This window comes from Gopherus evgoodei, chromosome 2, assembly GCF_007399415.2.
Source record: "Gopherus evgoodei ecotype Sinaloan lineage chromosome 2, rGopEvg1_v1.p, whole genome shotgun sequence".
Classification (NCBI taxonomy): Eukaryota; Metazoa; Chordata; order Testudines; family Testudinidae; genus Gopherus; species Gopherus evgoodei.
The window spans coordinates 29,111,506-29,136,088 of record NC_044323.1 but is presented as its reverse complement, the minus strand read 5'-3'; the positions used below and the strand labels follow the sequence as shown (position 1 = coordinate 29,136,088).

At 42.4% G+C, this 24,583-nt stretch overlaps 1 protein-coding gene across 5 annotated transcripts in view; it reads right to left on the bottom strand.

The window, feature by feature from the left end:
- EPC1 (enhancer of polycomb homolog 1) overlaps nucleotides 1-24,583 on the bottom strand; it is a 113,948-nt gene that overhangs the window by 64,689 nt on the left and 24,676 nt on the right. Inside the window, exon 1 of one of the 5 annotated variants that reach the window (XM_030550198.1) lies at nucleotides 15,820-16,273. The exons of 2 other annotated variants lie outside the window; for them this stretch is intronic. In XM_030550198.1, coding sequence (XP_030406058.1) covers nucleotides 15,820-15,972 — 153 coding nt within the window. In that variant the 5' untranslated portion in view covers nucleotides 15,973-16,273. Of the gene's footprint in view, nucleotides 1-1,991; nucleotides 2,369-15,819; nucleotides 16,274-24,583 lie in introns of those variants that run through there. 2 more of the 5 variants (XM_030550199.1, XM_030550200.1) reach the window with 2 other exon arrangements.

Sequence of the window (24,583 nt, the reverse complement as noted above, 5' to 3'; positions counted from 1 at the left end):
ATGGCTAGAACCTGCCCCATTACCAGCAGGATCTCCAAAGAGCAGGGGCCCGTGGTTTGAGATAATTCTATGTCCATGTCCTCATCACTCTCGTCGCCGCGCTGCCGCCTCCTCCTCGCCTGGCTTTGCAGGTCCCTGTTCAGCATAGACTGCACGAGAATGCGCGAGGTGTTTACAACGTCCACGACTGCGGTATTGATCCGAGCAGGGTCCATGCTTGCTGTGCTATGGCGTTTGCACAGTTCACCCAGAAAAAAAGGCACAAAATGCTGCTTTCACGAAGGGAGGGGTGAGGCTGTACCCAGAACCACCCGTGACAATGATTTTTGCCCCATCAGGCACTGGGCTCTCAACCCAGAATTCCAAGGGGCGGGGGAGATTGCGGGAACTATGGGATAGCTACGGGATAGCTACCCACAGTGCAATGCTCCAGAAATCGACGCTAGCCTCGGACCATGGACGCACACCGTCGAATTAATGTGGTTAGTGTGGCCACGTAAACTCGACTTTATACAATCTGTTTTACAAAACCGGTTTATGTAAAAATCTGAATAATCTCGTAGTGTAGACGTACCCTGAGACATAATGACATTGACTTGGTGTGCAATAGAATGCAGTAAGAGCAGCATGGAATGGATTTTATTAACACTACTGAACTGCTTGTGACTATACATATTGGTGATTTCTTTCTCTGAATGTTACTGTAATTGGCAATGAAAGCCCCTAGATTTGTCACTGGTCTCTTATTTTCTTGCTAGGGAAACCAAAAAGTCACTAAATCTAGTGACAAAGTCGCTAAGATGGCAACACTACACACCCAGACACACAGCTCCAGACACTAGAGCAGACAACATATTAAAAGTGATATTGAGTAGCCTTTAGAATAATCCCCACAATGGCATTATTTGCTATTAACAAAAGAAAGACCAAAGGTATGTCTACATCTACAATTTTGCAGCGCTGGTTGTTACAGCTGTATTAGTACAGCTGTATAGGGCCAGCGCTGCAGAGTGGTCACACTTACAGCAACCAGCACTGCAAGTGGTGTTAGATGTGGCCACACTGCAGCGCTGTTGGGCAGCTTCAAGGGGGGTTAGGGGAACCCGAGAGCAAATCGCGGGGAAGCAGGTCTCCTTCCCCGCGGTTTGTTCTCGCGTTCCCCGAACTCCCGTGCAAGCAGGTCTCCTTCCCAGCGGTTTGCTCCGGTGTTCCCCGAACCCCTCTGCAAGCAGGTCTCCTTCCCAGCAGTTTGCTCCGGTGTTCCCCGAACCCCCGTGCAAGCAGGTCTCCTTCCCAGCGGTTTGCTCCGGTGTTCCCCGAACCCCCGTGCAAGCAGATCTCCTTCCCCGTGGTTTGCAGGGGGGTTCGGGGAACGCGACAGCACACCGCGGGGAAGGAGATCTGCTTGCACGGGGGTTCAAAAAATACCAGAGCAAACCGCTGGGAAGGAGACCTGCTTCCCTGCGGTTTGCTCTCGCGTTCCTCGAACCCCCCTGCAAACCGCGGGGAAGGAGACCTGCTTGATTACCAGAGAGGCTTCCTCTGGTTTGCTGGGATACCTGTTTATTCCACGGAGGTCAAGAAAAACGCTGGTGAGTGTTTACACCTGATCCAGCGCTGGATCCTCTACACCCGAGTTTCAACGGGTGTACGGCCAGCGCTGCAAACGGAGTTGCAGCGCTGGTGATGCCCTGCAGATGTGTACACCTCCTAAGTTGCAGTGCTATAACTCCCTCACCAGCGCTGCAACTTTGTGGTTTAGACAAGGCCCAAGTCTACCAGTTGAGGCAAGACTGCTCAGACCAGCTGAACTTTGAAAACATACAAAATCAATCCAATGGGCAATACTGCTAGACAAACATTTCAGTTCTGACAATACAAAGGGGGAAAAGTGTTTCCCTTACATACATTTATTTTCTCCCTTCAAGGTAGCAAACTGGCACAGAATTCATTCAGTACTTCGATAATACAGAGACTTAGGTTATTCTTACATAGCATCCAAAGATAGGTGTAATCATTTGGAGTGTGTGAAAGCGCCTATCCATCTTCCTCCTGCTGCAAAGAGCAATCTAATTTTCAAAAACTCTCAGGAACATGGTTTAGTTAAAAAAATGATGAGTATCTGTGGCACCTTCCTTAGAGACTAAGGAATTCTCTACACTTCTTTAGCACCTCGATCGTCCAGTGGGTTCACTGATTGTTTGGCAGGATGCCTGCTTCTGATATACAAAATAACCATTTTTGGGGGGTATATCTTCAGCTAGCTGCTCTTCACATTTTTTCTTGACTTGTCTCATACTTTTACACTTGACTTGCTAGAGTTAATGCTCTTTTCTGTTTTCCTCACTAGGATCCGACTTCCACTGTTCAAAAGGATGCCTTTTTGCCCTTCATTCTGCTGCTTAGCCATGGTGGCCATGGGGGAGGGGAAGAAGAGAAATATACATTTAGTTTGAGCCTTTATTGTGGTGTTTTTATATAGTCTCCATTCAGTTTGCAGCACTGCATCTTTGTGACTGTTCCTTAAATGTCCATTTAACAAGGTTCCTTGTTTTTGTGTAGTTCTCCTTTTTGAAGTTAAGTGTCATTGTGATGGGATTCTCTGGCATTCTTCTCCCTACAAGGATGTTACATTTAATTACTTTATGATCATTATTACCAAGTGGTTCAATTATATTCACCTCTTGGGCAGATTCTGTGGTCCATTTAGGACTAAATCAAAAGTTGCCCCTCCTCTTGTGGGCTGCATGACAAGTTACTCCAAGAAGTCAATTATGGGGTCTAGAAATTTTCCCTCTGCATCCCTCCCAAAGAGGACATATACTCAGTCAGTGAGGATAACTGTAATCCGTTAATGTCTTCTGCCTTTGAAACTTCTCTAAGCTGAGCATTGTGCAATCACAATCACCATATTAATCAGGTGGCTGATAGTATATTCCTACTGCTATACTTATTCTAGCATGAAATTTCTATCCACAGAGACAGATGTTTACTATATTTGACTGTTTTTTCCCTCCCACACATAGTGCCACTCCCCCACCAGTGTGACCTACACTAATTTCTATATATTTCATATCCTGATAATACTATGTCCCATTGTAGTTTCTCTTAGTCATTGATTCAAATCAAGGCAATTTAAATCAATCCATCCTGGCCAGAAAGCTATTGGTATATTCTGGGGTTGTTAAAATGCTTTACCAACACAGCCACAGTTGAGGGACATAGAGAGAAGCCAAAAAAACAAAAACAAAACAGGTTTGTCCAACAGGGTGACTGTACTTGGACATCTTGAATTATTACAGAGACAACAGAAGCAGCCAACTGTTTCATAGGAAGGATGCTCATGCAATGGTTTGAATACTTTTATCAGTAACAGCTTTGCCTCTTTACTATATTCTGACTCAAAAATTTATCACAGCTATTTAACCTTTAATGACTTCATAAATTTACTTAACTCCCACATAATGCTTGCAGTGCTGATTACAGCAGATCAAGTCTATGCATGCCTGTGCAGTCTCTCTTTTAACATAAAAACCTTATCGCTTGTTCAGAAATTTAATTTGGGAGGACCAGTCCTTTATATGTAATACTTGACAGCTTATATGAGCCTTTCCCTTAGAATTTTAAGGGAGACACAATGGGGAATGAGATGGGGGGAGGGGAAAGAAAAAAAGAGTAGTAACTCATATGCAGGAATTGACATTTTACACTGATTTGAGGCCAGAGGACTTTCAATATTGAATTCAAGATATGCACACAAACAAAAAAACCCACACATCTCAAAACCTCGAGTCTCTTGCACTAAATAATCTGATAAATTATCTGGCCTAGAAACAAATACCAAATACTCTCAGTAAATTGAGATTACCAATTGCATATAGCACTTGTTTCATTGTCACCAGATATTACATCTTCAGAATCAAATTTACTGTTTTCCTCCTCCCTTCCTCCAAACTTAAATTTCAATAGATTGCAGCGGTCACAATCTTCATCGTACTTCATTACAATTTGAAAGCCTGGAATCCTACATTTTGAGTACCATGAAGCACTAAACTAGTAGCTCATGCAGTATCAGCAGCTAAAAACCAGACTGTGTTTAAAGACAAGATTGAAATTGGGTCGTTCTGATCCCCAAACAAGGGTTCCTTTAATAAAGTCATTTTTATTATGTTTTACTGAATATTAACTTTTTGCTAGGCAGAATTAATATTTGTTCCTCTACTTTACTCCCTCCACAACTTTCAGTCAGTCAGATATTACAGCCAAACAGGGACAATTATGGTGATCATTTAGTCCAGGGTAGTCAATAAGCAGACCGCTGGCCAAATATGGACCGCCAGATGATTCTGAATGGACCCTGAAATCTCTCATTTTTCTTTTTAATTATTTCTTCTCTGGAGTTTGGACCTTGATCAGGAAAGTTGGACTTTGACAAAAAATAAATGACTACTCCCAATTTAGTCTGACCATCTGTGTAACACAGGCCATTGCTTTCACCCAGTGAGTTCTGTATCAAGTCCATAACTTCTGGTTGAGCTGTACCATATTTTAGGAAGATATCTAGTCTCTATTTAAACTTCAAATGATAGAAAATACACTACATGCTTAGGTAAGTTGTTCCCATAGTTAATTGTTCTGTTGAAGCCAGAAAAATTCAGGCTAGAAGTAAGGCTCAAATCTTTATCTTCCAACCATTAGTTCTTGTTATGGCCTTTTCTCCTAGATTAAAGAGCAGTCTACTACCAGAAATCTCGTTCAAGCGTAAGTAATTGTAGACCACAAAAGGCTAACAAATGACTTGATCATAGATAAACTAGGTAGACTGTGCTTCTTTAGGGGTTGTTTACACATGGTATTATTCCAGAATAGCTATTTTGCTTTAAATTCACACCCAAACTTTTCCAGAAGGCGTTCCATGAATAGACAAGCCCACAGTCTCTCACTATAAGGCATATTTTCTAGACATCAAGTAATTCTCGTGGCTCTTTCCCAAACTGCTTCTGATTTTTCTAGATTCTTTTTGAAGGGTCATCATCAGACCTGGATACATTATACCAGCAAACTGTCTCACTAAGGTGATTTGATATTCCTACTCCTGCATAATATTCTCTGCTTATATGTTACAGCTTCACACTAGTAGCTCATATTCAACTGGTTATGTACCATGACCTGCAAGTCTTTTCCCACCATCATTGTTTTCCAGGCTACAGTCCCCCCGCCATATCAAATGTGATCTACTTTCTTTTCTTCCTAGATGTATGATCTGACATTTGGTTGTATTAAAACTAAGTCGGAGATGCCATGAGTCCCAGTATCACAGTTCCTAAAACATTTCTTGAAGATGTTCCTGGTGATTTGAGGATATGACTCCCATTACTCCTCAGACTTTGCGGGGAAGAGGAATCTGAGAAAGTTAAAAAGATAGCAGTGTAGACTATTTGTTTTAACTAGCTTAAATGCATTGGTGCAAGGTCCAATATCTTGTGATCTGCCAGAGCTAGAAACACTAAACAGATTCAAATTATTTCACCACCATAATCTTCCAGCCGCCAAAGCACTGACAGAGATTGGACCTTTTTTAAAGACATCTGTGCTAGTGCTCAACTTTTCATTTACGAAATTCATGAAAGAGGAAAGCTGATGGCTAACAAAAGATTCTAGTTTGTTGTGATTGATTCTATGTATGTAGCTTGATTCCACTCTACCGTTTTTCTTTATTTTGGGGAAAGCAAGAGCAACATGTTTAATTTATCAAGACAATTAAGAGGTGAGTTGATTATGGTGTATAAGTACCTTTATAGAGAGAAAATACCAGGTAATAAAGTGGAAAAAGCCTAGTGGAAAACAGCGTAACAAAAGTGATCAGCTGTCAGTTGAAACCAGACAAATTCAAATTAGAAATAAGGCACAGAATTTAAATCACCCTCACTGTTAGCTTGTTCCAGTTGTTATCAAGAAATATGGTAGATTCTCCATCTGTAGATGTCTTCAAACAGAGACTTAATGGAAGATACCCATTTATTGAACCTACTAACTTGAATAAAGTAACTGTGGAAAATTTGATAGCCCATGATATACAGCTCTGACTAGATGGGGTAATAGTCTCTTCTGGCCTTTAAAATGTTATTACCATACCCCTGAGTTTAGCAAAATGACAGCCAAAACTGGAGGGTTTATATATTTCTTCCAAATCATTTTTTTGCCCATGATGATATAGCAACTTATGAATATACTTCATGTGTCTGTTAGCAAACAGCAAAGCATAGATTAAAAGACTATTTTAAATGGTATACAGGAAAGGTTTGAATATAAAATAAAAAGCCTTTTGTATTATAAACAAAAAAAACCCCTCTTTTAGATGAGACACTTACAGAGCTAGGAAGCAATTACTATTGAATTTGCTGCACCCCACATAGAGCGCAATAATGTGCAAGAGATAACTAATCTCCACAATCCTAATTTCCCCCTCAGGCAATTTTAGACTAGGAAGCTTGAACCTACTTAAAAAGCTTAATGAGTGCCTTTTCCAATTGCAATGGAAGTTTAGATAGAAAGCAGTTTCCTGAATTAATATGGGTGCCTTGGCCAAATTGCCTTACAAGTGCAACAGGACCTTTAATGAACCACAAGTATTTGTGGACAGTGATCTGACTTTCATCTAAAGCAGAGGTCGCCAGGGTAAGCACTGGGCCGGGCCTGTTTGTATACCTGCTGCATCCGCAGGTTCGGCCGATTGCAGCTCCCACTGGCCACGATTCGCTACTCCAGGCCAATGGGGGCTGCAGGAAGTGGCACAGGCCGAGGGATGTGCTGGCCGTGGCTCCCTACCACTCCCATTGGCCTGGAGTGACGAACCGCAGCCAGTGGGAGCTGCGATTTACCTACTGCATCCGCAGGTTCGGCCAACAAACTGGTCCAGCCCGCCAGGGTGCCTACCCTGGCAAGCCGCGTGCCAGAGGCTGCCGATCCCTGATCTAAAGACTGGTCTACACCAACCTGCACTGATTTAAACAAGCTTGTTTACATATGGGTTTGCACCAGTTTAAACATGTCTACTGGTTGTAGACTAGTGGACAGAGTGCTGGAATGGCACTCAAGAAACCTGGTCTCTGCCACTGGTTTGATAGATAAGTTTGGGCAAATCACTTCACCTCTACACCTCATTTCCCATCTGTAAAATAGGGATAACGGTACTGATCTTTGTAAAGCACTGGGGAGCTGATTACAAACTGGTTGTATCAGTTTCAATTGATAAGCCAAGTCTTAAAAAAGAAAAATCTAATTTAAACACACACAGCACTTTAACACCATCTGTTTAACTAAAGGTGTGTTTTGCGTTTTTTTTTTTCCCTTTAAATATGTAATCTGGTTCAGCTTTGTGGGTAGACCAGGCTTCGTCTATGCCAAGGGGCACTGAGCTGTGTTAAAGAACATGTTAAAGTTTTAATACATGTTTTTGTACGCGGTCCTTGTCTACATCAGGTGTTAGTGGTATCTAACACGTGATGGCTGGTCATGATGAACTTAAACAGTAAAGAGTGGCTAATATTAGTTTAGCTTAATGCAGTTTATCCAATTAAAATCAGCTGATCTTGGATGTCTCCACAAACTTGAGGGATAAGGACATATTTAACTCAAAACTAGCTAGAAACTAATTTCACTAACCTGGTGCAGTTTCTCTGTGTAGTCCACCCTTCAGTGTCTTTACAGATCTCCTAGCCAGTTACTTTTCACTCTGATGTCTTGCATGTGAAAAGCACAAGGTACTATAAATGCAGGCAAATTCAGAAAATATTTATACATGTGTATTTATACATACACAGTATTACATAAAAACTGACTTGTTTACAAAGTCAAGCACTCAAATGTTAAGGAAAAGCCAGATTTAAAGATGACTGCACAATATTAATTCTGCCTCAATCATCAAATGAGGCGCGGATCCTCTGAAAAAAAGTAATGAAGTTATAATGCAGGAGACAGAATTAAAGTTGCATAGGAAACTACAGATCTTTCACTGTCTAACTTTTGGGTGGTTTCACTTTGCACACTAATTAATAGTCAATATTTTTTAAAAAAGAGCAAGAACTCTCATATACAACTCAAACAAATCCTCCATCACACATTAGCAGGGTTTGAGCACTGTAATATGAACTTTTGCCACTTGAGCTATAGAATCAGTTATGTTAGCTGGCACAAGGAAAAGGCTTTATCTCAGAGCTGAGACAAAAGCAAGATGGAATATTACAGCCATGAGCTGGGTCCAGGGAGTGTTTGAGGAAGGAGTCCAGCCTAGCTCTGTCTCCAACCAAGGCGGTACCTCCAGTAGAGTGGATTCTGGGTGCCAGTGGGTTTATTTGGGGGAGTCTGGCCCAGCTGGATTGGGAAGGTCCTGCCCCGTATAGCATTCCAGAGTTGGGAAGGGAAGGGAAGACTGGGATGATGGGGCCATGTGCTGGGTTGCAGGGAATGTAACGTGTGCACGGGCGAAGCGAGATGCCCAGCCCATCTTTCTCCTCCCTCCCATTGCTCTGGCAGCTCCTGGTATAGTGTGTGGTAGTGCTACATTGGGTCTGGCTCTTTAGAAAGAGCTTGTTCTAAGTTCTCCTGAGTCATGCACTGGAATTTCCTAGGATAAGAGAAAAGGCATGTTGCTAACCTGAGGGCTTTCTACATGCTGAATTTCCTGCTGCAAGCACGATGGTATTGGAGCATCTCAAAGTTACAAGAATCTCTTATAGATGTAAAGCAGGGGTCGGCAACCTTTCAGAAGTGGTGTGCCTAGTCTTCATTTATTCACTCTATTTTAACGTTTTTAGAAGGTCTCTTTCTACAAGTCTATATTATATAACTAAAATATTGTATGTAAAGTAAACAAGGTTTTCAAAATGTTTAAGACGTGTCAATTAAATTAAAATACTGATCTGACGCTGCCAGCCTGGGGTTCTGTTCACCTAGGCCGGCAGCGGGCTGAGCAGGGCCTGCTGCCGGGACCCCAGACCCGGGGGGTGGGGGTGGTGGTTTCAGGGGTCAGGGCAGAGGGCTGGGCAGAAGGCTGAGTGTGTGCGTGTGGGGGTCAGGGCAGAGGGATGGGGCTATGAGGATGCAGGGCAGAGGGCTGGGTGTGTGGGGGTTCAAGGGTCAGGGCAGAGAGCTGGGTGTGTGGGGGTGTAGGGTAGAAGGCTGAGTGTGTGGGGGGTGTCAGAGCAGAGAGCTGGGTATGTGCGGGGGTTCAGGGCAAAGGGATGAGGCTGGGGGGTGCAGGGCAGAAGGCTGGGTGTGTGCTGGGGTGGGGGGTTCAGGGCAGAGGGCTGGGGTGCTTGGCTCGTGAGGGTGCTCCCAGCCCCCTGCCCCGAGCAGCTCATGGCAGGGGGCTGGAAGGGATATGCCCTGTTCCGGCCCCTTCCCCAAGGCCCTGTCCCTACCCCTCTGTCTCCTTTACGGAGCTGTGCACACGCTGCGTTCTTCCCCCTCCCCATTGCAAGGGCCATCAACTTATTGGTGAGGGAAGGAGAGGAGGCAGGGCAGGAAAGCACCAAGCCGGGGGAAGAAGTGGGGGAGAGGGAAGCTTGGCTGCTGCAGAACCAAGCTTCTGCATTCTGTCCCCGCAGGGGAGAGCAGTGGATGTGGGGGCTGGGACCACAGCAAAAAGTTGCATGCCACTCAAAATCAGCTCGCGTGCCATAGGTTGCCGACCTCTGATGTAAAGTATTAGGTAACTTAAATAAAGGGTCACTAACAGCTTCTCAAATTACAGACACCTACGTATTTGTTAAGGAAAACTACACTAAAATAAAATTTTCAGTACTATTTTTTTTCCTGTCTTCCTAGAGCTGATGAGACAATGGCCTGAGACCATGAATCTGGAAGGATTACTGAACCCTGAAGAAAAACGGCAAATGGTAGACTGTGGTGGTATCTCAGCACTAAATTCATACATTTAAAGGGGAAAATGTAGTTCAAATAGATTAACAGACTGACAAAGCCCATCTTATCTTTGTTCTAGAATGTTTAAAAATTTAAATGTTAGAGAATATAAATTGTTACTTGGATAACTAATTCCCTGCAGTTAATATGAAGGCTCTAGATTATGTCCATAAACTTGATTTGTGTGTTAACAGGGAACCTGACAGTATTCTGGGGGTTAATACAATGACAACTTAATTACAGTAACTGAGACAAGCCAGATATTCTGTGACAATACAGTTTATGTCAACATAAATAAGAAATCAGGGAGAATAAAAATGGAAAAGACCTATTAGATCTTTTCCTGCAAATACAGAAAATTTACCAGACAAAGGGTTCCAATAAAAGAGATCCAGAGGCTATACATTTCATCTTAACTAAGTAGCTTTAGAAACATCCCGGTAAGCCTCCCTACAGTTCACTGTACAATTTAATTAAACAGTTTTAGAATTTATTCTACAGTTGCTCTTAAATTCTCAGATTCAAAGCCATTAGCAAACCAACATTCCACTAAATATCTATCCAACTGAAAAAGGGAGGAGAGAGAGGGAGAAACTCAGGCCTGGTCTATGCTTGCAAATCAAATCAAAACTTAACTGAAGGTCTAGTGAAGACTTGCTCAATCGACTGCAGATCACTCTCCCATTGACTCCAGTACTCCAATGGAACGAGAAGCGTAAGGTAAGTCAACGGGAGAGTGTCTCCTGTCAACCCAGCATGGTGTAGACACTGCAGTAAGTCAGTCGAAGCTACGCTGACTCCAGCTATGTTATTCACATAGCTGGAGTAATGTAACTTGGAGTAGTGTAACTTAGGTTGACTTACCCTCATAGTGTAGACAAGGGCTTATGGACTGAAAAATTTCATACTCTGAATTAAATCAACTTAAACCCTGGCCTGAACGCAAGGTAGGTTGACAGAATTCCTCTGTCGACCTAGTTACTGACTTTTGGAGGGGCTGGATCAACTACATCAATGGAAACTGTCAGTTTAGGAAATGTCTACACTATGTTGCTTCAGTGGCAGCGCCATAACTATGCTGTAGTGAAGCATACCTTTAGACCTGGTCTATACTAGAAATTACACAAATATAACTGATAAAAACTGCACCCGTGACAAAGTTATACAGGTATAAGCCATAGCATGGACTGCTATTATACTAGCATAGCTTATTGTGCTTCCCAAGCCGGAATAAGCTATACCAGTGTTAACTGCACAGGAATGGCTGCTTAACTATACTTGTACATGTAATCACTAAAACATTCTAGTTTAGAGAAGACTAATGTTTCACTTTAAAACACAATATAGGTAGCTTGAGAACAAAAACTTCAAGCACATGGCTTTGATTTTTCTTCATACATGTTTATGGTATAATATGGCCCTGCCTCCTAGGCACGCTAGTTTTGTGGTCAGATCTTAAAAAAGTTTCTGTTGTGTATGGGGTTGCTGGGTTTTTTGTTTGCTTCTTTTAAAAAAACAATGTTTACACAGTCTCACATCAGTAGGTACATTTAAAACCTGCACCTCTTTTGGGGAATTGTCCTGAATACGGTTACTTTTGGTGAGGGAGGGGAAAAAAAACAAACAAAAAAACAACGTTTTACACATCTCAGCAGCTGTGTATGTATTTAAAGCTGACCTGTAAAGCATTTAAGAAGTTCTAATGCCACTTTATGGCATAAGAAAATGATCTAAAAGTTTGTTGTGATAAAAGATATTTTTCTTATTTAGACTGGCTAAGAAAGTTAAATCCAATCTTCCCCGTTTTGGCTGGTTGACCTTTAAGTCTAGGATGTTTGAGGGTTTTAAATATTAAAAGGCTCCCTTTTCCAAACTGTTAGTTACTGAAGTTACACAGGTGCTAAAAAAGTTTGGCAGTCCAAAAATCCATTCAATAGAATAACTTCTCTCAACTCAGTGTTATTATTGCACTAGTTGTCATCTTGTGTTCTAGCTTAGTCAAGATCTGAATTTCTAATTTTAAACCAGCATTCTTATTTAAAAAAAACAAAAAAAACCCAAAAAATAAAAACACAACCTTCCAGACCTTTACTGATAAGAAAGAAAAGAAAGGAGGCACAAACCTCCCTCCCCAGCTTTATATAGGCAACTTACTTTTTAAGTTTGTTGTATCAACTTAGACAGTACTTTGATGTTACTGCTTTTTGTATTATTCTTGCAATATTAAGTACACTATATATCCATTCACTTGTCAGTTGTCTGTTTCCAATCACTAATACAACAAAGTTGTGTTTTATTTGATAATAGGATGTTTTCTAGGTATTTTGGCTGTATGATAATTGTGTGGTATGGGTGAACATAACTGGCAGATTTTAAAAAGTCCAAACTTCTAAACTTTTAAAAACTAGCAATTTATTATCTTAATGAAGATTTGCAATCCCCTTCCTGGGAATTTCCTTAGGTTAAGGCACTTGATTATTTGCTTAGCAATGAGATTCCAATTTTTAAGCAGCATAGGAAATTGGGGCCTAAACTAAGCCTACCATGAGGACTACTTCAAATGTTATTTATCTGCTAGTATTATGTAGTACAAAGAGCTTTCTACTGTAAGACCTTTACCTCTCAACAGAACCAATATCACATCTGAAGTCTTGTTTTATTAGACAGAAGAAATGTAAAACTAGGTAACTGGATTAACATCTTCTTAAAGACCTTTGGCTGCCAATTTTTGTTTTAAATAATAGCTAAAACATCTGGGAAAAGGGGTGTTTTAAACCCAGATATAATAAGTTCAGTAAGGTCTGGCCTCATGCTTTTAGCATTTTTACTCATCTGAAGATTCTCATTCTACCACTAAAGCTGTGTTATTTTCCATACTGGTTCTTCTTTTTGGGAAGGGGAGGGGCAAAAAGATGCAAGGAAGGGGAAGCAAAATATGCATCCTTTTACACAAAATGCTAAAGTAGTAGTTCAATCTCACAGCAAGATACTTAGTCCAAGGATAGCTCTTTTAAATATAACTTTAAATGAATACATACTTGATGTTATGTAAAACTTGAAGTTGTATTAAACACTATTAGTAGGCTGCTATAGGTGCCTGATCACAGTAGTTTATTGTAAAGAAAGTTTAAAAAAATATTTAAAAAATCACTATTGAACCATATCCTCTTTTGCACAGTCTAAGTAGACATTTGAACCATTAATTGCATCCACACAATATACACTAGGCTTACCTATCTCTACATAGGTTAATTAACTCCTACTCCCTTCCCAACAAAAAAATATGACAGGACATTTGGAGAACTAATGGAGCAGACCGTTAATCTGATTTAATTACCACTGCCCATGTTTCTTTATATTGAACACCAACACATTCTGGAAGGGAGAAAAATGGCTACAAAAAAATTCACAGTTCCTGAAGTAATTTTAGATGGGTTCAACAAGATACAAGAGTATTCCATTGGCAAGTGAATATTCTTTGATTTGTTACTTTATCAGAGAAAAAGATATATGCAAATTTAACTTGAGTTGAGTTAAAGTTGTCTGGCTAGCTAGCTATTTTGTTAATCACACTTGTTTTTAAAGCTTGATTTGCAAAAAAATCTAAGCATAATCACTTAATCAGATTTTTCATATTAGTAAGCCCTCTTTGCCCAAAACCTGTGACAGCGACTATCAACCTTGCCTTAAGTAGAAAGAAAGGGCTACTCATGCTGGTATAGTTTTCACCCCGAAAGACTCCTCTACAAAGCCTATAGCAGAAATAAAACAAAGACAAAAGTTGTCTGGTAATATATTACTTTTAATTAAAATACAGATGGGCATAACAAAAAACTGTTTCTTTACTTTAAAATATAATGAAATTGGAAATAGAGTACTATATCCCACATATCAAAAAATGAAAAAAAAGTTTGTATTCAAACAAGTCTCTCTGTACTGTACCAACCTACAGTAGCCAAACATTCTTACTGGGCAAAAGTTAATCTCATTCAACTCAATTTTGAGTCATCCAGTCTCAAAAAAACTTCATGTTTATTACAGTTCAGCAAAACATGTTTGTTGAATAAAATAATTACAGTAGTTAATGTTTGTACAAGTTCTAGATATGATACACAAAATGTTAACTATAGTATAAATCCTCAAACTCCAAAATACAACTTAGAAGAAGATTTACAGCACGAACATAATCCAGGACACAGACTGATATTTCCTAACCCATCCAGAAATTATCTGATACAAAATTGTTGCATGAAATTCCACATGGTTTGTAAAATTGTCTGTACACCGTATCAGGTGTAGAAGGCTGTACCTGAAAACCAAGGAATGCATTCCTTAGGTTTAGAGAAATGTAACAAACTTCACTTTTAGTATCTATAGGAATGCAGGAAGGATCTTAAACTGTCTTAATCCAACCACTTACTGTACTATCAACTTGAAATCTAGTAAATTAAAATGTTGCTCCCTAACTTTCCTCCCTTTACCAATACTTGTGGTTTTAAAGGTCACCTTTTTAAATATGTTCTCTTTTCTACTGCTGTACAAAAAACCCTACAGAAACAGGGAAGAACAGACTATGCTAGGAAAACAATGAGAGTGACAAGAGCTGTCATGTGCACAAACTAAAACTGAAAAAGACTACCATCCTATAGTCTCTTCAGTTATAGTATTGCTACATTGTAACAATGGCAGGTAAAATGTTTTCAAACTTTTAAGCTGACAACCCTTTAAGCAAAGGGGCTTGAAGTGACTGTCTTCCACTGAAGATTTACATTGTCAGTGGAACAGTAGAAAGAAGCAGAAATTGGGAGATTTAGACTTCCAAACTCCGATTATCTTTAAGAAGTTTGTTAAAATAGCAACTTGGGTCTGAATTATAACAACCGTTATTTCTTTATCTGATTCATATGAGCTATTCCTGTTCACCATGTGCTTGAAGGCATTTCTATGATTACACATCATGTGCAAGTATTTATATAAACCTGACAAAAAGTTTAAATTCTTATTTTTAACATAAATTTGTTAAAGGGAAGGTGTCCTTAGACTGGAAACCCTTCTTACAGCAAAGATTCGAGTAGCGAGGAGCAGACTTGTAACCCCAAAACTTCACTACCTTGCAGTGTTATGCTTATGTCCCTCCTGCCCTTCAGTGAGCTCTCAGCGTTTTCAGGAATGGAAGTTACATGGAAGTCAGTAATTTATATCAAGTTTATAGTTAAAAGCAGGCATGTGTAATATCACGTGTCGTCCCCCCCAGTGACTCAACAGCCCATAGACAGAGGTATAAGACTGGCTGCAACCTTCACTGTGGGTCCATGGCGCTGATCACGCTCTTGAGCCCATAGGTACATTCAAGCCGCACAGAAGTCCTAGGTGGGCTGCTCTGCCATGATCTCAGCCGTGTCCCGACACATGCAGGAGACCAGACCCACCACGTGCAGAGCCACAGCTTCCTCACAACACCCATAGCCTATGTCGCGCTCCCACTACCGCAGCATGTAACTCGACAACGCCACCCGGTGGCAGCGAGAGAGCACTGGAGCCTCCCCAGGCACTGGCTCGCGCTGCCGCACAAGGCCCATCCCAAGAACCAGAGACAACAAAATGGCGGCCGCTCGCTGCGTCACGTGACCCCTTTGTGCCTTGCGAGGCCTGGGAACAGCCCTGCCAGCCGCCGCGGCGGGCGGGTTCGGGGTGGCGGGGTCCACGGGAAAGACTTGGTATGGGACGAGGGGGAGGATTTGGGCTCGGCACCCTCCCTCTCCGGTCCCCCCTCTCCGCGGGCGGGGAGAGCGGGGAGAAGATGGCGGCCATTTTGTGCTTGCGCAGAGGCGAAGGTGGGGGCCCCGGGTCGAGTGCGGGGGATGGAGGGACCCGGCCGGGGGGTGTCTCACGTACCGACTCCTCTTCCTTCTCCATGCCCGTGGGCATCTGCGGCACGGCCCGGTTAATGGAGGCATATTCGGCCAGATCGGGCAGGTCCTCGCAGCGGAAGACGGGCAGCGGCTTGGACGCGTCCAGCGCCCGGGCCCGGAACGACAGTTTGCTCATGTTAGGCAGCGATGGCGGCTCCGACTGGGGAGGGGGGGGCGGCAGTGAGAGCGCTCCGAGCTGAAAGCCGGACCCCGCCGAGCGCTCTCATGGAGGGACCGGGGCTCCCCCAGCGGGGCGGGACGCACTCCGGCGCGGGGCCCGGCAGCGCCGGCTGGCGCGGCTGGGTTGAGCGCTGGCTTCTCTTTTCTGCCGCTCCGGCTCCGCTCAGTACGCCACGGCCAACATGGCGGACATTAAACCTCGACTGGCCGCCTCTTTCAGCCAACCCCAGCGCCACAGCCATTCCCACACTGCATCGCGCAGGGGCGCGGGCACAGCGCCGCCCGGAGCAGGGGGCGCGCGGCGCGGGCCCTGGGAGCGCGGGCACGAGAGAGCGGGAGAGCTCAAACGGGCAGAGAGATGCTCGGAGTGAGGTTTCCTCCAGATTCCCGCTTCAGGGCGGGACGGGCTCTGTCCGCGCCTCAGCGTGACGCGGGGGGACATTTACTCTCCGCCGCTGGGACAGAGGCCCCCGTGGTGTGGGGTAAGGGGCTAGCCCCAGGTCTCGCTCACCGCGGGGCAGGCAGGGGGACAGACCCCATTAGTGAGGGGGCAAGGACCATGCAAGACCCTTCGCTCCTGCAGAGCAGGGAGAGGCAGACTACCTGGGAGTCCGTGGTAAAGACAAGCAGCACAGGCGACCGACCTGGCTTAGGCCGATGTGTGAAGCAGCCGGGGCAGGGAAGTTGTTTCTTCCAAGGGTAGTTTCCCTCCCTGAGACCTGCCGCTGTTGAGCTCCCGGGCAGCCCGTCTCAGGGGTTTTGTGACATCAGAGTCCATAGAACTGAAACCTCAACTGCAGGGAAAGGAAGCGAGTGGCGCGGGGGCTGTTTACAACTTTTTCTGTTTGTTCCTATGACTCCAACTCTGGAAAGCTGATTTTGTTAAGAATTTAACACTTCATGATTAGTAGTATGAGGGCAGTATCCCAGTTGGGCACTGTAAACTAGATACCAAGCAGATGATCCTTGGCCCAAACAGTTTACAACCTAATGAAAAGGCTGAGCTGCTAAACCACATTTGAGTCATACAAGATGTTCCCAAGAAGACCAGGGAAGACAAACGTTAACATTCCTTATATTTCTAGGTTAAAAAACATTTTTTTCTGGAAAAAGAAAAACACTAAAGAACTAAAATGTACAGCAATTTAAGCAGTAAATAGAATGAAGTCCACAGTAGTGTCATATATACTTGATGCTTTGGAAGGACTAATTTCACAATGGTGAAAACAATTATGAACCAGATTAGCTAGGAGGAAGAATTTAATCAGAAAAAAGTGAGTGATTGGTTAAGAATACTTTAACTAGCTACAATTGAGGAAGAAGGCCATATTGGTTAAAAAACCCAATCTGGTGTAGCAGGGGAGTGAAGGCTGCTATATAAAATGTTATTTTATGTATAAGAATAAACAAATGGAAGAAAGGGGAGGTTGATCGTAATCAATCTAGGAATTAGAAAAATTGATAAGGAAAGCAAAGGAGAAATCTATGGCCAGCAGAGTAAGGACAATAAGGAGTTTTTAAAGTATGTTAGGAACAAGGTATCAGAGGGGCAGCCGTGTTAGTCTGGATCTGTAAAAGCAGCAAAAAGAGTCCTGTGGCACCTTATAGACTAACAGACATATTGGAGCATGAGCTTTCATGGGTGAATACCCACTTCGTTGGATGCATGTAGTGGAAATTTCCAGAGGCAGGTATATATATGCAAGCAAGAAGCAGGCTAGAGATAACGAGGTTAGTTCAATCAAGGAGGATGAGGCCCTCTTCTAGTAGTAGAGATGTGAACACCAAGGGAGGAGAAACTGCTTTTGTAGTTGGCTAGCCATTCACAGTCTTTGTTTAATCCTGAGCTGATGATGTCAAATTTGCAGATGAACTGAAGCTCAGCAGCTTCTCTTTGAAGTCTGGTGTCCAGTTTGGCCAGTGTACATAGCAGAGGGGCATTGCTGGCATATGATGGCGTAAATTACATTGGTGGACGTGCAGGTGAATGAACCGGTGATGGTGTGGCTGATCTGGTTAGGTCCTGTGATGGTGTCACTGGTGTAGATATGTGGGCACAGTTGTTTGTTGCATGGGTTGGTTCCTGAGTTAGAGTTACTATGGTGCAGTGTGCAGTTACTGGTGAGAATACGCTTCAGGTTGGCAGATTGTCTGTGGGCAAGGACTGCAGCATCATCAGGGATATACAACCCATCCTGGACAATGATCCCTCACTTTCACAGGTCTTGGGTGGCAGGCTAGTCCTCACCCACAGACAACCTGCCAACCTGAAGCATATTCTCACTAGTAACTGCACACTGCACCATAGTAACTCTAACTCAGGAACCAACCCATGCAACAAACCTCGATGCCAACTCTGCCCACATATCTACACCAGCGACACTACCACAGGACCTAACCAGATCAGCCACACCATCACCGGTTCATTCACCTGCACGTCCACCAATATAATATACGCCATCATAGTCCCTACGGAAAAGGATAAATGGACACAAATCAGTTATTAGGAATGGCAATATAAAAAAACGTGTAGGAGAACACTTCAATCTCCCTGGACACACAATAGCAGACTTAAAGGTAGCCATCTTGCAGCAAAAAAACTTTAGGACCAGACTTCAAAGAGAAACCGCTGAGCTTCAGTTCATCTGCAAATTTGACACCATCAGCTCAGGATTAAACAAAGACTGTGAATGGCTAGCTAACTACAAAAGCAGTTTCTCCTTCTGTGGTTTTCACACCTCAACTGCTAGAAGAGGGCCTCATCTTCCCTGATTGAACTAACCTTGTTATCTCTAGCCTGCTTCTTGCTTGCATATATATATCTGCCCCTGGACATTTTCAATACATGCATCCGATGAAGTGGGTATTCACCCACGAAAGCTCATGCTCCAATATGTCTGTTCGTCTATAAGGTGCCACAGGACTCCGCTGCTTTATTAGGAACAAAGATTCCCAACAACAGCATTGGTCCACTACTAGATAGAAATGGTAGAATTATCAATAATAATTGCGTTCCGTAATATTTCTGTTCTATAGCTGGAAAAAACATATGTAGTCATATCATAAAATAACACTTCCCATTCCATTAATACAGTGGTTCTCAACCCACGGCCCAGTTAGCATACAGCTGTGGCACAGCTCAGCTGTGTACCAAAGGCCAGCCCACCCGTGTGGTGGGGGTCCAAGGCAGGCAACTAGCCAACCCTGTGAGTGGCCAGGGTCCAGGATGCCACTGATACATAGCAGGCACAGGCAAACAATATGCATTTTAAAATGGCTATATGTGTACACACACACACATATATATATACACACACACACACACAAACACACATCTAGGAACAAAGAATTCAGGCCATACTTATAGGATGGGGAAGCTTATCCTGGGAAACAGTAACTGAAAAAGATTTGGGGGTTGTGGTGGATACTCAGCTGAACATGAACTCTGATCTGATGCCATAGCCAAAAGGCTTCCTGCAGGTCCTTGGATGCAAAAAGGGGAATCCCGAATAGGAGTAGAGAGATTATAACTCCTGGGGGGAATTCTGCACCAAAAAATGTAAAATTCTGCACACAATATTTTAAAATTCTGCAAATTCTGTCAAAATAATATAATCACACCAATTTCAATGACTTTGGTAATTTATTTCAAAATAACGGTCAGCCAATATCTCTAACAATACAGGTAACAAAAGATTCAAGAAAAGTTTTTTGACAAATAGATTCCTTATGAGGCATATTAATACAGAACTCTATGTAATATTTAATTTAAACTACAGTACAGAACCGTATTTCCCACACTCGTCAGAGTGTAAAGGCTTGGTGGAGTCGGATAATGGAGAAGCTGAAGGAGAGAGAAGTAATTCCTGGAAAGGAGCCTGGGTATGAACTTGAAGGGTTGTTGGGTACGTGTGGAAAAGTATGGAACAGGTTTTTTGGGGGTGGCAAGAAGGGATTGTTAGGGAGCGTCCCCATGCAGACCCTGGCAGACTCCTAGCCTCTCCCATTCAGCAGGCACATCTGCCCGTCCACATATATCTCTGTGCCTGTACTCAGCCATCGTCCTTCCCCCCATTGCCCTGCAACTCCCTGTCCATGTCTCCCTGCATCCCCTCTGCCAGCCCCCTCCCCTCATCTTCATGTGTCCATGCATCCCGTCCCCATTTGTCTCTGCCTCCACTCAGCTGTCCCCTTCTCCCTTATAGCTCTGCCCCCTCTCCTGCTCTGCCCATGTGGCCTTGAGCTTCCACTCCCATTCATCCCCTGCCCCAGTCTGTCCTCCCTGCACTAGCCCTTATGAGCCCCTTTCCGACCCCCCCCCCCCCCACTGTCTGTGTCCCCTTATCCTCTGTCTCCTGACCGGCTCTGTGAAGAAGGCAGGCTCTTTCTCTGACCTATCCTGGCTGTGGCTTACCAGGAGCGGCTGCAGTGTTCTAGTGCCACAGTGCCCACTAATAGGCAAAAGGCAGAACTGCAGCAACTTTTCAGCAGTAGCTATTTTCAGGGGTGGGGTTGGAGAATTAAAAATATGCACAGCACATGAAATATGCATGCATGCAGTGGTGCAGAATCCCCCCAGAAGTAAGATTTTACCTCTGTATTTAGCACTGGTGTGACTATTGCTGGAATACTGTGCCCACTTCTGATGTCCACAATTCAAGAAGGATAGTGAAAAATTGGTGAAGGTTCAGAGAATAGCCACAAGAATGATTAAAGAATTAGAAAACATGCCTTACAGTGAGTGAGCTCCTTGAGTCTATCTGTTTAGCTTAACAAAGAGAAGATTAAGGGTTGACTTGATTACAGTCTGTAAATATCAACATCTGAAAAATATTTAATAATCAGCTCTTCACTCTAGAAGTGAAAGGTCTAACACAGGCGTTCTCAAATTGGGGCTCACAAGGTTATATGGGAGTCGTGAGTACATGCACGAAACAGAGAACAACAGCTATAAAATATATCATTTAAGTCTAATGTTTTAGAAAATTACACCTTTCTGTCACAGTATAGTATATTCACTTCAAAAAGTATTGTAAACATATAATTCAGCAATCATTGTTTCTAAACAATATATATATTTGTATTATCACTACTTTAAGGAAATTGGACTATGGGGATTGTAGTATTGTGCGTGCAGTTTATTGTCTTGAGACTAAAAAGGTGGCACTGAGACAACATTAGAAGGCTTGATTGTTCAGTGCTGAAGAGCTGCATTAAACCACAGACCACTCAGAACACTGAGATTGACCAATAAAAAGTAATTTATAAATTAACAGTCAGACACACAGGCAGAGGTGGAGCTAGGGGGACTTGTGGGGGCTATACCCATCACAAAATTTTCCTTAGTCCTGCCTCCCCCCGCCCCCCCGAGCCACCCCTTGCAGCAAAAAAGTCAAATGTAATGCAGAAGTAAGGGGGGCATGATATGGCATTGCCACCTTCCCTTCTGCACTTCTGCATTGCTGCCACTGCTGTCCTCCAGCCACCTAACTTTGAAGGCAACGCGCTACTGTTGGACGTGGTGTTGCCTTCAGAGCAGGAAAGCTGTGAATATCACTTTTCACAGCAGACTTAGTGCCCCATTGCCACCCTGCCGCCAGCAGCACAGAAGTAAGGGTGGCAAGAAGGCATTAAGTCTGCTGTGAAAAGTGATATTGAAAAAGTTTCTTCATGCCCTCCCTAGTATTAAACAAGTTATTTTTAAAAAAAAATTTACTATGCTTATAACTAATTCAATAAAATATGTTTTAGTCTTAAAAGGGGTGAGAAAATGTAAATTCATTTTAAACAATAGGGTTATAAATTTAGCATTTAAAATACTGTTAAATATAATAAATGTGTTTTTAATTTATAAGGGGAGTTGCACTCAGAGGTTTGCTGTTTGAAAGGGGTTGCCAGTACAAAACATTTGAGAACCACTGGCATAATACAATCCAATGGCTGGATGTTGACGCTAAACAAATTCAGAATGGAATTAAGATGTACATTTTTAACAGAGCCAGTAATTTATCATTGGAATCATTGGATATTTTTCTAACAGATATGCCCTAGAAATTATTTTGGAGAAGTTCTATGGCATATTAGGTGATGGCAATGGCCTCTATTAATCTAGTTTAAGCTTGTGTATATTAGGATTTTATATGTGTTTACTTAATTGGGTTAGTTGACATGATTCACTTTTCTTGTACAGCCAAGGTATCAGTGAGAAATTTTCAGTCTCACTACTGACAGTGAAATCTCGCATTCAAATTGCCTCAGTCTGTGACACAAAAGCCCCTGGAATGTCAATTTTCCTAACCCTTCATTAACTAAAGTTGAACATACAACTACTGTCTATTTTAAAAACCCCACAACATCAATTTATTCAGGTAAAGATATCCTTTTGGGCCAAAATTTAAAACTCTGATCCAAGTACTATACAGGTTTGCCAGTATCCCTTTGCCCAGGCAGAGTCCCATTGACAATGCAGTTCTCAGTACAGGATCGAGGTCTATAAGTTGTGTGTGTTTATAATATTAATTAAAATATTTTCACGATTTTATTTATGCCAGTTAATGTTTTGTTTGAATTTAAACAGTCCTCTCCAGTGTTTTAAAGGCAAATATTGTGGCACTGTGCTATTGCATGAGAACCAGAAGATAAAATTGACCTGTTTATTTTCTTGGAGTGACAAGATAGTTAAGCAGCTTCTTTTGATGTACTATACATCAATAGTGGAAATCAAATTACATTTTAAAAATTCTTTCAGTTTTAATAATTGGAGGTGCTGTTTTTGACACAGGTAAATAAATTGTTTTTGACCTTATCATAATAATGGGTTAGATTTAAGAATTCTTCTATGTTGGTTGAAACTTTGCTAAATTTAGTTGTTGCTAGGAAAGTTTCAGTACAAGAAGTACCAAGAAAGGGGCAGCTATTAATGATTGAGACATGGTCTCTTTTTATATGAGATATTCAAATGTTAGAGCGAAATGGAAAACATGATATTAATTTGTACTTTCACTAGATGTTTCAGTGCAGTGTTAAAAATGTAAATAGCTTTTTACCCTAACTTTTATAAAATTAAGCATTAATATTCATTCAGTAAATATAAATGTTTTCTTACTCTTATATAAAAATCTAAGATTTTCCAGAAATATTAAGTAATTTAATTTACCTAGGTGTTAAATTGCAAGGAGTCTTTCAGTGCATATTTGCGCTACGGTTTTAACTTACTGTTAAATTTGTTTCTGAGTTAAAACTCAGTTGTACTGGTTTTCTTAAGAGCAAATATTCTAAACTTAAGATTTAGTTCAAGCAGTTCAGATGTTCGTGCTGCTGTTAGATGTAGTAGGCTTATTTACTGTTATGTATTAGACAACATTACTGACAGAAAAAGGGAATCTTAAGTTTGTTTTTTTAGTGTGGAAATACATAAGTTGACAAACCTGCAAGCTACCCTCCAGAGGCAGATCCCTGTGCCAATGCACAGCAGTTTATAAATTTGCAGTATAAATTATAAGTACACATTTCTCAGCTATTGTGCATGCAATAAAAGTTTGACTTCCAAATTTTACTGTTAACTGTGAATTGTGTATTATGTATTGCAATACTGCTATTGGTACTATGTACCTTCAGAATACTTTGTCATTTGTCAGTACTAGAGCATGTACTGAAACAGATATCAGGCAGTAAACCAGAAGGTACACCAATAAAATGTAACCTTTTTCTCCCATTAATGTCAGGAGAGGAAATTTAAATAATAAAAAGCAAAATATAAAGGATATCCCATTCTTAAAAAAGGAAGGATATTCAGAGTTAAACACTAATAGTCCTTATTTAACCCTTGTGCATAAACCTTTCAGTTTACACAAGTGTATGCAATACACCTTTACCCCGATATAATGTGGTCCTGGGGAGCCAAAAATCCCTACCAAGTTATAGGTGAAACGCTGTTATATTGGGGTAGCAGTGGCAGGGCTCCAACAGTGATTTAAAGAGCTCCGGCTGCTGCGGGGAGCCCGGGCCCTTTAAATTGCTGGCTAAGCCCTGCTAACACAGCCCCAAGGCTCCAGTGGTGATTTAAAAGGCCTGGGGCTCCCTGCAGCGGCCAGAGCCCAGGGCCCTTTAAATCGCCAGTGAGCCCTACTGCTGCAGCCCTAGGGTAGCAGCGGCAGGGCTCCACCGGTGATTTAAAGAGCTCCGGGCTCCGGCTGCTGCAGGGAGCCCAGGGCCCTTTAAATCGCTGCCCGAGCCCCGCTGCCACAACCCTGGGGTAGCGGTGGCAGGGCTCCAGCGGTGATTTATAGGGCCTTGGGCTCCCTGCAGCAGCCGGAGCCCCGCTGCTACCGCACTATATGTGAACCTGTGTTATATCGGGTCGCGTTATAGTGGGATAGAGGTGTATTTGATATACCACTTGGGCACAAACAGGGCACTTGGTTGGTTAAAAGCTTTTTGCCTGAAATTCTTGGGGCTAGCAGTTCATTTTCCCAGCAATGGATGTCCCTGAGTTTATCCCAGTGTGATAAACTCAGGACAGACAGCTGCAAGGAAGGGGTAGGAATCAGTCCCAGAGGGTTAAAAGG